General features: G+C 34.8%; 1 protein-coding gene and 2 long non-coding RNA genes across 3 annotated transcripts in view; 1 reads left to right on the plus strand and 2 right to left on the minus strand.

The window, feature by feature from the left end:
• Positions 1-4,329: 4,329 nt before the first annotated feature.
• LOC106080549 (uncharacterized) lies at positions 4,330-4,784 on the minus strand. Its single transcript, XR_001220233.2, has 2 exons — positions 4,698-4,784; positions 4,330-4,627 (listed from the first exon to the last, which is right to left on the minus strand). It is a non-coding gene; the product is annotated as an uncharacterized LOC106080549 (long non-coding RNA).
• LOC106080547 (lysM and putative peptidoglycan-binding domain-containing protein 2) overlaps positions 4,741-16,664 on the plus strand; it is a 30,250-nt gene continuing 18,326 nt past the window's right edge. Inside the window, exon 1 of the mRNA XM_013241961.2 lies at positions 4,741-4,882. Coding sequence (XP_013097415.1) covers positions 4,835-4,882 — 48 coding nt within the window. The 5' untranslated portion in view covers positions 4,741-4,834. The remainder of the gene's footprint in view (positions 4,883-16,664) is intronic.
• On the minus strand, positions 11,820-12,534 carry LOC106080548 (uncharacterized). Its single transcript, XR_001220232.2, has 3 exons — positions 12,479-12,534; positions 12,284-12,368; positions 11,820-12,218 (listed from the first exon to the last, which is right to left on the minus strand). It is a non-coding gene; the product is annotated as an uncharacterized LOC106080548 (long non-coding RNA).

Genomic DNA, 16,664 nt, shown 5'->3' on the forward strand with positions numbered 1-16,664 from the left:
ATTCGTTTTGAATATTTTTTACGCTGTACCTTTGGAGAAAAGCAGTGATTTCTTCAAACAATTCGGTCAGCAGTGTGCAGTATGTCGTTGCCGTTTGCAGTTTTTCGACGCCTAGCTTTCGCACGTTTTTCTTTACACTTACCAGGTTGTAGTCTCTGCTGTAATATGCTAATAATTCAAATCTTAATTCATTCCTCAAATCAATTATACATCCAACACGCTGAATGAATACCTTCCATCTATCGCAACATGATTTGGTTTCTCTTCGTTTGATCGAGGAACAGCCATGTGGCTTTGTGAATATTTAGATGTTGGAGTCTGGTGCTGCTTACTAACATGTTTTTGCTCTTGCACTACTTAACGTAGTAGAGGGGATGCCATTGAAGAGTTGTTTCGCAAGGTGAGAATCTGAATAATGACGCCAGTTTGCTGTGAACACTCTGCCTAACGTCGACTGAAGGTGCTGCTGGCCCTTGATAAGACGTCATTACGGGGGTTAAACCAAGATATATTCATTTACAGGTAATAGCAGTTACCCAACAACAAAATATTTAGTGCACTCTCTGTCAAAATCAGTGATTAGTGCAACTCTAGCAACGATAGCACTATCGATATTTCGTTTTTTGTCTGTATATCGATTGATATTTTTCCTATCGATACTATCTGATAAATTAACATATAACATGTCTATAAAACACATTGCGCCTATAGAGGGCGCAACTTATATACGATTAGTCTAAAATTTTCTATCATGACGTCCAACTGACTTTATTAAATTTAGTGTTATTCGGTTTGTGCATTGATATTGCTTCTATATAAAGCTATCTCCTGATTTCTATTTCTCATTATCGTTCGAAATATAGGTGATGCGAAATTAACAATAGTAGCGATACTATCGATATTTATTATTAGAAATAGTTATCGAAAATATGGAATGTTGCGATTCTCGATAGTTTGCCAGCTTAACATGGAAGTTGCTTTGCCGTTTTGAGTTTTTTCTGCCAAATTTGGTTTGGATTTACTTTAAATTTTAAGAGTTTGATCGGATTGGCGGCCCATTTCGATGATGTAAGTTTTTAGCGAAGTTGAATTTTTATAACTGGCACCATAGAATAGGGGGTAAATTCATTTAGTCATTTGCAACACACCGAAATATCCAATTCCGACCCTACAAAAAATGTATGTTTTGTTGATCATCGTAAAATTCTAAGATGATTTAACGAGATCCGCGTGTCTGTTCATTTGTTGTATTCACGCCACAGCCTTCAAAAATTGAGATATTGAGGTGTAATATTGGACAGATCCATATTTTTTTCTTGAATATGCCAATCCGATAATGGATTTAGCTGCCATACAGACCGATATGGCGACTTAGGGTCTTAAGCCCATAACCGCCGCATTTATTATTCGATTTTGCTCAAGTTAGAAACAATGAAACAAAAAGCCTCCAGATATTTGGACCGAATATGGTCAATAAAAACCATGTAAACCGATCTGTTGATTTGCATTAGGCTCCCCCATTATATTTGTATAAAATAAAAGGTGCATCTTTACTTAATTTATATTATTTTAATGTTAAAATATAACTGCTACAAGAAGATTGCGTGTGTTTTGGTTTAGTTTACAATTTTGGTCGCCTGGGAGGGATATTGTTGGGTTTTTCAAAAATTTTGTTTGGAAAACAATTTTTATAGTGGTAACGCTGCATGGAAATCTTGCATAATGATTATTGCAAAAGCTGTCTTGACGAATATGAGGAGGAGACCATTTAGCACTTGTGCTGCTCATATCCTGGTTTACTGGAGCACAGCCCCATCTTGAGTAGGCGGGTTTTCTCCGATCTTGGTGAAAACGCAGACGTATCTCTAGGAGAGGGGCCTAATACTGTTACAAGGAGTCTCACTGTTTCAAATTTCAGAGAAAAAGTTCTGAGCTCTGAAATGATAAAGTTTCAATAATGAATATAATTGATTCGAGTGTCAAGGGATCTTTTCCAAATTTCGTAAATTATCGGTAAGAAATGCGGTTTTCAATAGGAAAAGTGGTCTATATGGCATCTGGTCCATATTCAGATGTTGAGCGGTCCATGCAACTCACTGCTACGGCGAAAATGAACAGTAAATGCGCATTTGCGTATGTTCTCAATCGGGGCAAAAAAACGATTTTTATGCATTCAAGAATTCTTATCGGAAAATCGGTATAAAAGGTGTCATATGAAGATTCAGCCTATCTTTGAACTATGGACTGTAGAATTATTTTAATATACAGATGGACAAACATTGCTAGATCGTATATGTAACTTATTATTACGACGATCTAGTATGTATACTTTGTAAGGTTGAAAATATATAACTTGATGTGTTGCAAATGGAAGGACAAAATAACCAACTCTTCAGTGGTGGATATAAATAAAAACATATCCCACATTTTTGGCTTGCAGAATATTTGTTAGGGTTTGGTACAATTTTTCTTAAATTTTGGTAGGAAATAATTTTCTTGAGTGGCAACACTATTCACGACATATACTGTCATGTTCTATGATCAAAAATATATTTCTTTATGTTTATTTGATTCAGTGGTTAAAAAAATTATGTTCAATTCAATTTTTTACTTAATTTTTCTCTGAGTATCGTTAACTCTCTTCAAATATCAATTGCTTTGTTGTTCTCTTTTGAAAAAAAAAAAACATTTGCTTACTGCTGGTAACAATAAGAGAGCACAACAGTTGAAAGTGTGCGTGCGTGCGTGTGAAGTGTTGATAATTTAATAACAAAAACCATATGACGGAGACTTTAGCAGAGGAACGGTAGCAAAGACAATGTTGTAGTTATACTCCACATAATCAAGTAGAAGAAGAACAAAAGCAAAAGCAAAAGCAAAGCTGTTCAACCGGGTACACTAATTCACTCACTCACTCACCAACCACTGCCGTTTTCAAAAAGAGCTCCCCATCGACGCAAACCAACAACAAAGAATTGACACTCTGACTTGATGTGCTAAAAAGTTGGTTAGTTACCCCACAGCCCACATGCAGCAGTACGTAGACAACAGTTAAAAGAGCTTGTGTCAGTCGCCAAACGAAAGCCAATGGAAGTTAAAGCTGTGCGCGCGCTTAAATCGAATTGAAGAAGTGAAATTTAAAATAAGAAACCCCCCAAGCAAGCATCTTAGAAGAAACTTTTTAAGTGTTTAACGGTTTTTCGGGGTTTTGTCGCTGATTAGTCATTTATTTTTAAGTTCAGCGCAAGCGGCCCTTTTTGATAAATATTCGTTGAAGAGTACGAAACAGCTCTGAGCCATTGTCTTCCATAAATAAATAAATTTTTTTCAATATAAGAAAACAAAAACGAAATAATAAACATAATTTTAACTTAGTGTACTAAAAAAAACCTACCTTTGTGTCTTAAATATCCATATATATGAATGTATAACGTGTAGCCGGTGCAATTTATTACCAGCCTTTGTGTATATTGTGTGCCTCACTCACCGGGAATAACAAAATATCATCAGTTCAAGGAACAACAATAACAATATAGCAGAGATTATTTTTAAGATATGAAACAAAACTAAGAAAATACAAATAAAGGTCCGGGTTGCCTACTCTAAAGAAATCGTCAAATTCCCCCCCCAACAACAACAACGACGCCGATTTTTTGCTGCCTTAGTTAAGTGGATTGGTAATAAAATAAACGAAGAGTGCCACAGTATTAAAGAAATAAAAAAATATCGCTTTTTTTAATCAAACCAAATGATAATACGTGTATAAATTGGCATTTCTTGTGAATTGTGCGAATATTTTTCATTAAGAAATTCAATAAAAAATCACGTTTCGATTTCGTTTCGCTTTTTTGGATTTGTTTATGAAATAAAAAAAAACAATCACGCCGATTAAAACAACAACACCTTGCAAGAGCCGTAATACAAACATTTACAAGCAAATTTATACAGGCCAAGCATGCAATTAGTTCTGCAACAACTACAACCACATTAATAGACCACCCGAAACAACCTCGAAGCGTGCCTAGTCGTATCTAGTCTAGGTAAAGAGAGCAGAGCAAGGGATTTTAACTAGCACAACAAAAGGCCAAACTGAAAATCCCACTCTCTCGAAGACATGCAATATATGTAATAAGTGTGGCCATATTATCTAAATACAAGTACTTATTTAGTGTTTACTTAAAGAGGAAATCCCTAGAAGTGCTTTCTCTCGCTCTCTTTCAATTGTTGTGTTTTTCCCTTTGCTAAGGTAAACTGTGTCCATCAAAAGAAGCCAGCTTAAAACAGACAAAGATCCAAGACACATACATGCCGGCCAATAGCCTCAGAGTCATTCAACCCCTGCAACTTACCTAGGGTCCACTAAGAATTGCTAAAATAGCCAACAAAAGAACCGAAAGGCTTTACTTTTTTAGTTAGTATTTGCTGCAACAAACAAAGCTAGCTCTAGGCTAAATAAATAAAACAAAAGGTGGAGGCAAGCCAGCCACAACAACAGCAGAAGTTTATAATTGTGGTGTTGCCAAGACCGAACCATTACAAACAGCAGGCGAGCCGTGTTCAAGACACTCGAAAAAAAACATCGTCGTCATCGCCAGCCATCATCAACTTCATCATTGATTGTGGTGTGCTAAAAATATATATTTAAACATAAACTACTTTACGTTACTACAACAACGCCAACGTGCACACATACTCACTCTGTCAAAGCAAATAGCCGGTGCTGGCTAACCAACTTGTTGTTCGAGTGTTTGTATTTCTGAGTATAGGGGGGCTTTGTGCAATAAAAAACTAAGCTTCATACAGACACACACATACACACCAGCACACTGTAAACATGGATTACATTGTTAAAGCATATAAAGATTGGAAACTGCATTCACAGGTAAGAAAAAACCAAACCTCCCTCCCCCAAAAGTAATAGTAATGTATTTGCATACATACATACATACCCTACCTTTAAAATATTGGATAAAAAAAGACAAATCCTGAGTTCAGAGTCCATCTTCACATTCTCACATATTGAGAATGTGTTTAAATTTGCTTTGAAATGGATTTTGTCGTATCGCAGGGCCACTGCATTTGTACCACACCACAAGATATCACATTTGTCTTCTTTGTGAAATCCTTCCAAGAAGGTTTCAGTTTTCATGGGAGTGGGTAATTGATGTGTAGTGGTGGTTAAGTTTTTTTTATTTGCACTTTGAGCGGTAAGGCAAGGAAATCTTTAGCGACTTGTACAGTCATGAGTGCCATTAATAATAATTGCAATGAACTAAAAATAAAACCTTGTAACCCATAACAAGCAGAAGATCACCATGTTATAGAGGGAGTTTCAGTACGAAATATTGATCTGCGAGCCCATTCACATATACTTCTTATTGATGAAGATCGCTTCCATTCAAATCAGTCTATAACCTGATATAGCTCCAATAAAAATCGATCTTCAGATTTGATATCTTGAACCTCGGTAAGCCGCAATTGTTATCCGATTTGGCGGATTTTCACGTAGTGTTTTGTTACGACTTTCAACATTCGTGGTAAGCATGGTCCAAATCGGCCTATAACCTGATGTAGGTCCCATCTATAATTTCAAAGTTAAATCAGTGAATCGAACGACCGCGTGAATGGTTTCTTTTCCCCTCTGTTGAAATCATTCTGTGCTGTTCACTTATTTGAGGAGATATTCAGGAGATACGTCTGCAAGTTCCCCCAGATCGGAGAAAAATCACCTCCCTAAGATAGCAAGCCTCTGCCCCTTTAGGACATAAAGAAAGCAAATACACAATAGTCCCTTCCTCATCCTCGTCATATTAGCTTTTGCAATAATCATTGTTCGGGATTCCCATGCGCATCGCCATCTGACCCATCGGGCAGCTCCCGCTTATAACCCCTGTAATAGCGCTCATTGACCTCTTATTAATAGCCAGCAGCTACTTCGTCATCCTTTGGTCGACGTCAGGCTAGGGTGTCATGGCAGTCTGGCAACCATGTACAGATTCGCAACTCGCCACCTCCTTTCACTGCAAATGCTAATTTTCCCATGAACATTCCATTAAAGAATAGGGGAAAACTTCTCACATATCAATTAGTGCTTTCCGATTCAAGTTTAAGCTCAATGATAAGGGATCTGCTTTTTATAGCCTTGTCCGAACTGCGTGTCCTCCTCTTTGTCGAGCAGTTTTTACACGGCTGTCACACAAAATGGTACAGTACGTCACATATGTCGCCAGCATTAAGAGAGGATAACCACCGTTGACAATTTTTCTGATGCTATCGCCAGGATTCGAACCCAGGCGTTCAGCGTCATTTGCGGATATACTAACCTCTGCGCTACAGTGGCCTCCTACCATACCCTTTATTATGTTTGGTAGTTCGACAAACGGCGTATCGATAAACTTCGTATAAGCGAGACCGGCCACGGGTTTGCTTGCCATGGCAGAGCCATTCCAGGCATATTTATCTGCCTTCGTATTTCACGGAATACATTTGCGCCATGCCATGAGCCTGAAGCTCATCCATGCATTCCGCCATGCACCTCGATATCGCCGTCTTCGAATCCAAGACCTTGAAAATGTTGTCCACATAAATCCTGAGCTTTGAAGACGTTGAGCCTCTTCTCGGATTTCTCTTGCGGTACGATAGCCGCACAGATCACAGCATGAAATGTCACATACTCGTCCGGCTGTCTTACCGATATGAAGTGCTTCGGAGTGGACCCCAAATCCCGACAAAAGGGAGACAAAAGCCCTCCTCCGCTTTCTGGAATTAAATGCCGTTTGCTGCCACCGTGGCTCAGAGGTTTGCATGTCCTCCTATGACGCTGGAAGCCTGGGTTCAAATCCCGCCGTGAACATCAAAAAAAAATTTTTCCAAAGTGATTATCCCCTTACAAATCCTGGCGACGTTTGTGAGTTATCCAGCCATGTTAAAACGTCTCTTACAAGTGATGTCGTTAAGCGGCACGCCGTTCGGGTTCGGCATAAAAAAGGAGGTCCCATATCATTGAGCAAAAACTTGAACAGGACAGCACTCTTTGATATGAGAGAAGTATCCCATTTTCGTTAATGGAATGTTCATGGGAAAATATGTATATATGAAGCTGAACAGTCACTTCTTTAGAAGAGGAGGGAATCCAGAATATCCCAAAGGTATACTTTGCCCATGATTAAGAGAATTGCTTGAAGTTTTTGCCTTCTGGACGTACCAAATAGCGATTTCCTCTGCATATCTGTTTGCTGATGTCTTCATATCTGTTCCTAGGTTTCCATGCTCACAGAATTCGCCGCGGGGTCCTCTTCGGCGTCTTTTGCCTCTTTCACGGGCCTCTTACTTTCAACCGTTTTCGCTGGTGGTCTCATTTCTACAGCTATATCCTTCTTCTTCTTACCGGAGTTACAATTGACTGGACTCTGTGCGTTCCTATTACTCTGGACAGCCGAAGGCGTCGGACTCGATGTCGTAGGAGTCTCTGCTTATTCCGACCTACTTAGTTCTTTCTGCTTTTAAGCTGTTTTCCAGTTTTTCGGTAGTTTTCTATGATGTCCAAGAGTTCTTCTATCATTGACACACCATTTTGGACATCCCTACAAGGCGGATTTAAAAAGGTGGTCTCACGCGAACAGCTGTTGGCAGCCGGCCAGCCGGTTTGACGGTATTAAGATGTCAGATTTTTATCTGTATTCTCTTTGTTGTCATCTTCTTTCTCGCATATTATCTGCCAATGTACGTACACAAATTTATTTGTGTGTGTGGTGGCAAACCGTTGATCAGCTTGATGTCAAGATGGAGGATTGCACCATATGATTTGCGGTTGTTGTGTAAATGAGACCACCTTTAATTGTTTCGCCAAGACATCGCTGTTGATATTTTTCTGCCAGCCTATGGCCAGTCGAAAATGGTAAAATTTTATGTTGCCTTCTAATTCGGTTAAAATCTTAGAAATTAGAATTATAAATTTGAATATACCTAGTATAACTCTATTGAATCATATTGGCTACTTTAAATTATAAAACGAAAAATTTTATAATAGGTATAAAGCTAAAAAACTATTAAGAGTATATAATCAACAATTATTCTTTAGAAATTGTTTTATGTAAACTAGCAGATGTTTATTTTTTCTTCTCAAGTTTATAGCATAATTTAATATGGTGACATAAAAACAAGCCTACATTTGATAACACTTGCTGCTGTATTCATAATATTGGGTTGCCCAAAAAGTAATTGCGGATCTTTCATATAGTCGACGTTGACAAATTTTTTCACAGCTTGTGACTCTGTAATTGCATTCTTTCTTCTGTCAGTTATCAGCTGTTACTTTTAGCTTGCTTTAGAAAAAAAGTGTAAAAAAAGTATATTTGATTAAAGTTCATTCTAAGTTTTATTAAAAATGCATTTACGTTCTTTTAAAAAAACCGCAATTACTTTTTGGGCAACCCAATAATAAGGGACTTCACTTGTTAACAATATGGCAACCACACTACAAGCCAATCATAAAGCATCAGTGTTATCAGAGCAACAACAAAAGAAACACTTACAATTCACCACCTTAGATTAGCACACGAGAACCGCATGATATATGTTAGTATGTATCCGCATACACTCATGGAATGTGTGGGTAGGAATACGTGGGTAGAAATATATCAAAAGGGGATATTTGAGTCAACCTTAACTCACGGATAAAAAGTTTCACTGCTATTGGTTTATTTTTTGATGATTTTCCCACATTAATATTCATTATATCCGGTTAAATTATTCTTTTGCTTCTTACCAGATTCCGGTTTTTGGGCCAAGTAATACCCTACGGCGACTGACGGCAAATGATGATTAGTCATACAAACATTCATTCATTTGGAAATTTCAGTTTCTAATGATGCTGAAGTGAAGACAGTAACAGGTGACTGTCTAGTGATCATTGAACATGTCGATAACTTAAGTGGTTTCTACAAATATGGGACGTTTTTTGTGATTACCAATAATCCCACTGAGTTAATACATATTTAGTAGGCTTGTGGTGACGTTGGCATCCGTGTTCTGTTTTAAATAGCTTTTGTTCCCATAATTATCCAACAGTCACTGTGTAAAGTAATTTCCGTCTAGCAAGCAGGCCAGATGGCCATGAAATTCGATTTCTTGATCTATGACAATTACAAGAACAAGAGCGTATGAGTGAGTAGTAATCCAGTTCTTGATAACTTTCATTACATGTGCGCTCTTTCTCTACTCTCATATCATATACAGCAAATGGTATAAGAACAAACAAAAATATGTATGTTATAAAAAACCTGCATTCTGCAGTCAGTCCGACAGACAGCTATTTGATAGATAACAAAGAACTTCATACACTAAGAAAAACAAGTCGCCAAACCACTTAATGTTTCACAAAGCAATTGCATGTTTTATTTTCTGCTAGTTGGAAGCAGGTTGTTTGGCCGGTATTTGGTGCTTTGATGTTATTTTTATAAAATCATATATCTTTGATATTTTCCTATGTTTGTGATAACAGCAAAACATATAAAAAACATGCAGGTAGTTAAAAATTTGGGCGATAATTGGGGCTTCTAAAGGCTTCAGAAGTCAAATGATGGGTTTGATTTCTATAGGGGCTATCCCTATTTGTGGATCCAGCTGGCGGACATTTGGTGTGATTGTTAGAGAGCATTCTTTTCAAATTTGAAAACCCTTCAAAATTGAAGGAAGGTATCAGCTATAAAAGCAGATAACTCATGGGATCTACTTATGAACTTATCTAAACTCTTTGTCATATAGGCGTTGCAGGGCCTAAACGTACTTTACGTACTTAGTTATAAACGGAGATTTCCAGAGTCTATATTAAGGGTGGTTAAATTTGAAGGGCCGATGTTGATTTTGAAGAACTTTATTTGAATTGGAATGAAATTATTTATTCCAACTGAAATAATTTCGGTTAATAAAAAGTCAAAAGCTTGTTTAACAAGACGTGCTGGAATGCCGTCAGATCAAAAGAGTAGGCATTCAGAAATTGAAGTTTAAATAAAAATGCTAGTGAAGGCTGAAAGAGAATGAACGCGTTGAGCATTATTTAGAGTGTCGCGTTGTAAAAATGCAACTCTGCCCACAAATGACACAAAAGCGACGCGGAAAAATCAAATGATTTGCAACTATTCATTCTGGCTGCCACACGTAATATCACGTTTACATTGACATTTTTATGATCTGGATTTAAATAATCCAGATGCGCATATCACACACATCCATGACATAATTACCAAGTAGAGTAGCATAAACAGTTCAGTACAATTTTTTCTCGCGAAGTGCACTATCTGTCAACAAGTTTTGGTTGTTTGTGTATATTATAGTATGTATTATAGTATATCATCACTTGTTCCATGCAAGTATTCTTTGGCACTCGCTCGTCCTTTATGCAATCTTTTCAACCCTGCTTATCGAAAGATTGTGAGCATGCAGCCTATCCCCAAGGAGGGTGAGGTGACAAATTACCGACAAATGGCGTTATGCTTCGCGCTTTCCAAGGTTTTGGAGAGCACAGAGTTAATCACGATCTTGGGAGATATTTAGAGTTCAAAGGTCTTCTTAGCGATCGAAAGTATGGGTTCCACAGAAATCGCTCCACGGGTGACCTTATGATATTCCTGTTGATACGTTGGAGTCCTTCTTTTCACCAATTCGGTGAGAGTAAGGTCATCGCTCTGGATATCTTCAAGGCATTTGAAAGGGTCTGGCACGGTGTAATCCTTTCAAATCTTGTCACCTTTGGTGTTGGTAATAACTTTGCTCGATTTAAATCGAACTGTTTAAGAGATCGCACTATAAAGGTTGTAGTAGATGGGTTCTCATTTGATGAATATAGATTGTCCGCAGAAGTACCACAAGGTTCTCCTTCCCTTTTTTTCTTATTTTCAATGACGATCTGTTGGGTCTGACTTCGAATTTGATCTACGTGTTTGCAAATGACAGCAATCTCTGTCATTCATTTTCATTCGAGCATAGACCGAGTCTTGTATAGATTGAAAATAGGATGGACGTAACACTGTACCTGGATTTGCTGGCCATTTCTGAGTGGGGTCGAATGATCAGTATTTAACTTTTTGGACTTTTAAAGCGCCGTCCACCAGACCACAACACCATATTGATTAAAGGTCTAACAACTACAGTATATACCCAATGCATGACGCGCGGTCTAAACCCCCAACTTTTGCCAATGGCTCTCTTGCAGGTGTATAGGGCAAGAGTTGCCTTCCCCTGCGTGTTGGTTGATAAAGAAAATGCACAAAAAACTTGACGTTTAGGTGAGGTTGACACTCATCTGTCCTTGAAATTTAACCATACTATATTAGTCAAGTCGGAGGATCAGAATATATAGGAGCTATGATTTCGATATGGTTAAACAAGAAGTATCTGTGCTAAATGTCAAGTGTCACCCAAAAAGGCTTTAAGTTAATATGGACTAAACCACATATTTTGAGGTATATACCAGGTGGGTGGATCAAATTATGCAAATTTTTGTGTGAATATTCTTTAATAGTAATCGGAAAACTTAAACCATATATTTAAATTTGAGGTCAAGTATCTAGGGGGAACGCCCCACCCCAAAAAAAAAACTCCCAACAGACATATAGACCGACAGGTACAATTTGGGACTTCATAGAAAGTATATCGTTTTAGCCTGAGAACTCTAAAACCTTTTGAGGTTTTGATTTAACTTGGAATTTCCCATTCACCATATGGACTGTTGTACATATTAATCAATGGCAAACGTTATTTTCAAATCAACTCGCAGACAATAGAAAACTTAGTACAAAGTATATCCCATGGGCCACATGAAGCACTTTCATAGAAGCCTTTATTTATGATCAACAACTCTTTCAACTTCAATCCTTAAAATTTAATCCGTCATTTATGTATGTTGCTACTGTCTCTTATAGAAATGTCAACAGACAAAGGTGTGAAATTTTGCACCACTCTGGTGACAATTTACTTAGTAATTAGTAAAGGAAATATTTTTTGGCCAATATACATACATACATAATTAATCACCAAAAATTGCTGTTAATTGACAAATATTTTGAAGCAAATGGTTTCTATGAGCATTGTAGCAACAACAACTGCTTTTAGTTCCGTTTGCTGTTGTCAACCATTTGGCTGATGAGAGTAGGAGAAAAATACATGTCATTATTCAAATAACATCAATAAGTACTTGAGCGATAGATAGGTGATAAAAACTGCAAAGACATCAACAATATCATTATTGATACGCACCTCTACATTGATGGGAGTATCTACATACATAAGAAAACAATGCCGTTTAACATGACTACCGTCAATTGCTTTCATAGGTTTCACAGATTGGTTATATTTTTTTGCACATTTTTCTGTAAAGGAATTTGAAAAAAAAACACAATTATTACCATTGTTGCAAATATGAAATTATCATGTAAACAGATATTTTTCATTGATACGCTTAATATTGAGAATAAGTTACACTATTAGAGTTGCCGTCTTTTTATGGTTAATAGTTGATAGATATCTTTTTCTGCTGACTAGTAAACCTAATGTAATTGCTACGAATGCTTAAAAATGCGTTTGGTTCAATAACTTTCATTATTGTATTCTAATCTTGTAATTGTAAAAATACATTTTATTGTTAAATCCACATTCGAAAAAACTATCCAGAAGTAAAGGATATTTAAAATTAACTTTATTTGTAATTATTGCATTGAAAAAATATAAACCTGTTTTTAATATACCCTTCTTTAAATCTTGTATGAAGTATAGCTAAATGGCAACCCTGTACTCCACGTGTGATTTCTGCGACATTTCTGTGTACGTATGACGTTTTCCTGCAGCCACAATAAATGCGCTATCTAGAATTTTATTGTGTTTTTAGCTTTTCCTTTGTAGTTCTTTAAAGCTCCATCTATCAAATTTCCATCACTTTTCATTTAATTTACATATGGCGCAAGTAAACGCGCGTATTTATTTATTTAGTTTATTAGCTGTGAAACACTAATGCTACGAACATTTACGTATTACAATGTTGTTTTAAAGATTTCTATAAAAGTTATTCTATAAATCATTCCCTCCCTTGAATTATTACAACATTCAGTTAGTCGTTAAGAGATGAGTATAATACAAATAAAAGAGCGTTAAGCTGGCGGAACCTTTATAAATGCAAAGTAGCTATTTTACATCCGAATTATTACTAAAAAATAGGTGGGCGTATGAATGGAACTTCTAGAGGCTGAAGCAGTTAAAGTGGGGGAAAGCGTTTATATGGAGGCTATATATACTTATGGATCCACCTGGGCGGTATTTGGTGTGGCCCCTAACATGTGCCAAATCAATAGCCCTTCACTTTTTTCGCCCCTTTTTTACGTGCTATTTCAAAGCCAACGACCGGGATCGGTGTACACTCCTCGCCTCAATGCAGAACGAACGCCTTTAAGTTTTCAAATAAGATTTGTAACTTTGCCCGTGATACGATGAAGGCCTTATCATATTTTCAACCATAACAACTTCTCGTAGTGATGCATAGCAGCTGGCACAATCATGTTGTTGATATTATTATTATTCTTTTATGTACTAAATTGCTGTTTATGAGAAATGATGGATAGAAAAAAATTTGTACATATTGTTTTAGAGATTTCTTTTTATCATTACTGTTTGTATATGCAAATTCAAATATACCTTCGTACATACAAATAAATAACTAAGTATGTGTGCCATATACCATTGTTTTTAAAATTTTGAATGTTATTCTCAGACCTTGAAGTATCTACCTTTCGTGTGATTCTTTGTTTTTATTTTGGGGTATTGACTTTTAATATCATATCTTCCTAAGATATTGTTAGGTATTATTATTTTAGGTTAGTTAACATTTGTATAATTAGGATGTTTTTTACAAATTTATATGGTATATTTATCAAAAAAAATTTTTTAGAATAAATTTTACAATTTATGAAAAGTCATAGAATTTATGACAATTCATCAATTTTATCAATATTCATAGAATGTAAGAAAATTATCTGTTTGCGCTCTTTTATTTTGATCGTGATTTTTCGAACTTTTCCAGCTCGAGTTCATGTTCAATGCTTTTTATTGTAAGAAAATGACTTATAAAAGCAGAGAAAGTGTGTTATCATTCGAACCACTTTGACGGGCATAGCAAATCTCGAATTTTGACCTCGTATCTTCATTAACACCTTTGTTAAATTAATTAAGGTGCCTACATACTCAAAGACTATGACTTATGAAAATTCATAGAATTTATGTAAATTCATAGAATTTATGAAAATTCATAGAATTTATGAAAATTCATAGAATTTATGAAAATTCATAGAATTTATGAAAATTCATAGAATTTATGAAAATTCATAGAATTTATGAAAATTCATAGAATTTATGAAAATTCATAGAATTTATGAAAATTCATAGAATTTATGAAAATTCATAGAATTTATGAAAATTCATAGAATTTATGAAAATTCATAGAATTTATGAAAATTCATAGAATTTATGAAAATTCATAGAATTTATGAAAATTCATAGAATTTATGAAAATTCATAAAATTTATGAAAATTCATAGAATTTATGAAAATACATAGAATTTATGAAAATTCATAAGATTTATGAAAATTCATAAAATTTATGAAAATTCATAGAATCTATGAAAATTCATAAAGTTAATGAAAATTCATAGAAATTATAAAAATTCATGGAATTTATAAAAACTAATAAAATTTATGAAAACTGATGAAATTAGCAACTCTTGGAATTAACAAAATTTATGAAACATCTAACCTAAAACTTTTCAAGAAAGAGGTTTTATTTTGCTTTCTAATATAAAGAGAAACAAAAACAAACCCTTTATTCGACAAATAAATCTAACAAAAATCTACAATTTCATAAAACTAATGACAATTCATAAAATTTATGAAAATTTATACAATTTATGAAAATTTTTTCGTTATATTTTGAACATCTTCTAGTTCGAGATCATATTAAATGCTTTCTATTTAAAGAATAGCATAGCATCGAACTTATTAGATACGTCATGTTTCTCATGAACGCCTTTGTCAAATTGATTAAGCGCAAATAGGCAAACTAAACGAACCGGCCCGTCGCTGTGCTGTAGGTCAATGCGGCCTTAGAACAAAAAAACACTTGCAGTGACATTCAAAGAATGTTCAAGTACACAACAAAAAGATTTTGGCAATGTTGAAGTGTTTTACAAAGGTGAAAAATCACCAAAAGATCAAAATAATAGAGCGCAAACGGATTTATGAAAATTCATAAAATTTATGAAATTTCATAAAATTTATAAAAATTCATCGGATTTATGAAAATTCATAATATTTATGAAAATTCATAGAATTTATGAAAATTCATAGTATTTATGAAAATTCATAGAATTTATGACAATTAATAGAATTTACGAAAATTCATAGTATTTATGAAAATTCATTGTATATATTCACATAATTTATGAAAATTCACACAATTAATTTATTCATAGAATTCATAAAAATTAATAGTATTTACGAAAATACATTGAAATTATGAAAATTTTTTGAACTTATAAAAATTCATTGAACTTATAAAAGTGTATAGAATTTATGAACATTTGTAGAATATATATAAAGGGTGATTTTTTTGAGGTTAGGATTTTCATGCATTAGTATTTGACAGATCACGTGGGATTTCAGACATGGTGTCAAAGAGAAAGATGCTCAGTATGCTTTGACATTTCATCATGAATAGACTTACTAACGAGCAACGCTTGCAAATCATTGAATTTTATTACCAAAATCAGTGTTCGGTTCGAAATGTGTTCAAATTTTGACAAATTTTGTTCAGCGATGAGGCTCATTTCTGGTTGAATGGCTACGTAAATAAGCAAAATTGCCGCATTTGGAGTGAAGAGCAACCAGAAACCGTTCAAGAACTGCCCATGCATCCCGAAAAATGCACTGTTTGGTGTGGTTTGTACGCTGGTGGAATCATTGGACCGTATTTTTTCAAAGATGCTGTTGGACGCAACGTTACGGTGAATGAACACATTTCGAACCGAACACTGATTTTGGTAATAAAATTCAATGATTTGCAAGCGTTGCTCGTTAGTAAGTCTATTCATGATGAAATGTCAAAGCATACTGAGCATCTTTCTCTTTGACACCATGTCTGAAATCCCACGTGATCTGTCAAATACTAATGCATGAAAATCCTAACCTCAAAAAAATCACCCTTTATATTGTGTAATTGAATCTCAATTCATAATATATATGAAAATTCATATATTCTTATACAATATTTGAAAATTTATAGACTTTATGAAAATTCATAGAATTTATAAAAAATCATAGAATTAATAAAAATTCAAAGTATTAATAAAAATTCATAGAAATAATGAAAATTCATAGAATTTTTGAAAATTCATAGAATTTATGAAAATTCATAGAATTTATGAAAATTCATAGAATTTATGAAAATTTATGACAATTCATAGAATTTATGAAAATTCATGCATTTTTAAAAAGTGATAACTTTATGGAAATTGTTAGAATTTATAAAAATTCATTGAATTTATAAAAATGCATAACATTTATGAAAACTCATATAATTTATAAAAAATCCTAGAATTTATTGAAATTCATAGAATTTTAATTGC

This window comes from Stomoxys calcitrans, chromosome 2, assembly GCF_963082655.1.
Source record: "Stomoxys calcitrans chromosome 2, idStoCalc2.1, whole genome shotgun sequence".
In the NCBI taxonomy this organism is placed as follows: domain Eukaryota; kingdom Metazoa; phylum Arthropoda; class Insecta; order Diptera; family Muscidae; genus Stomoxys; species Stomoxys calcitrans.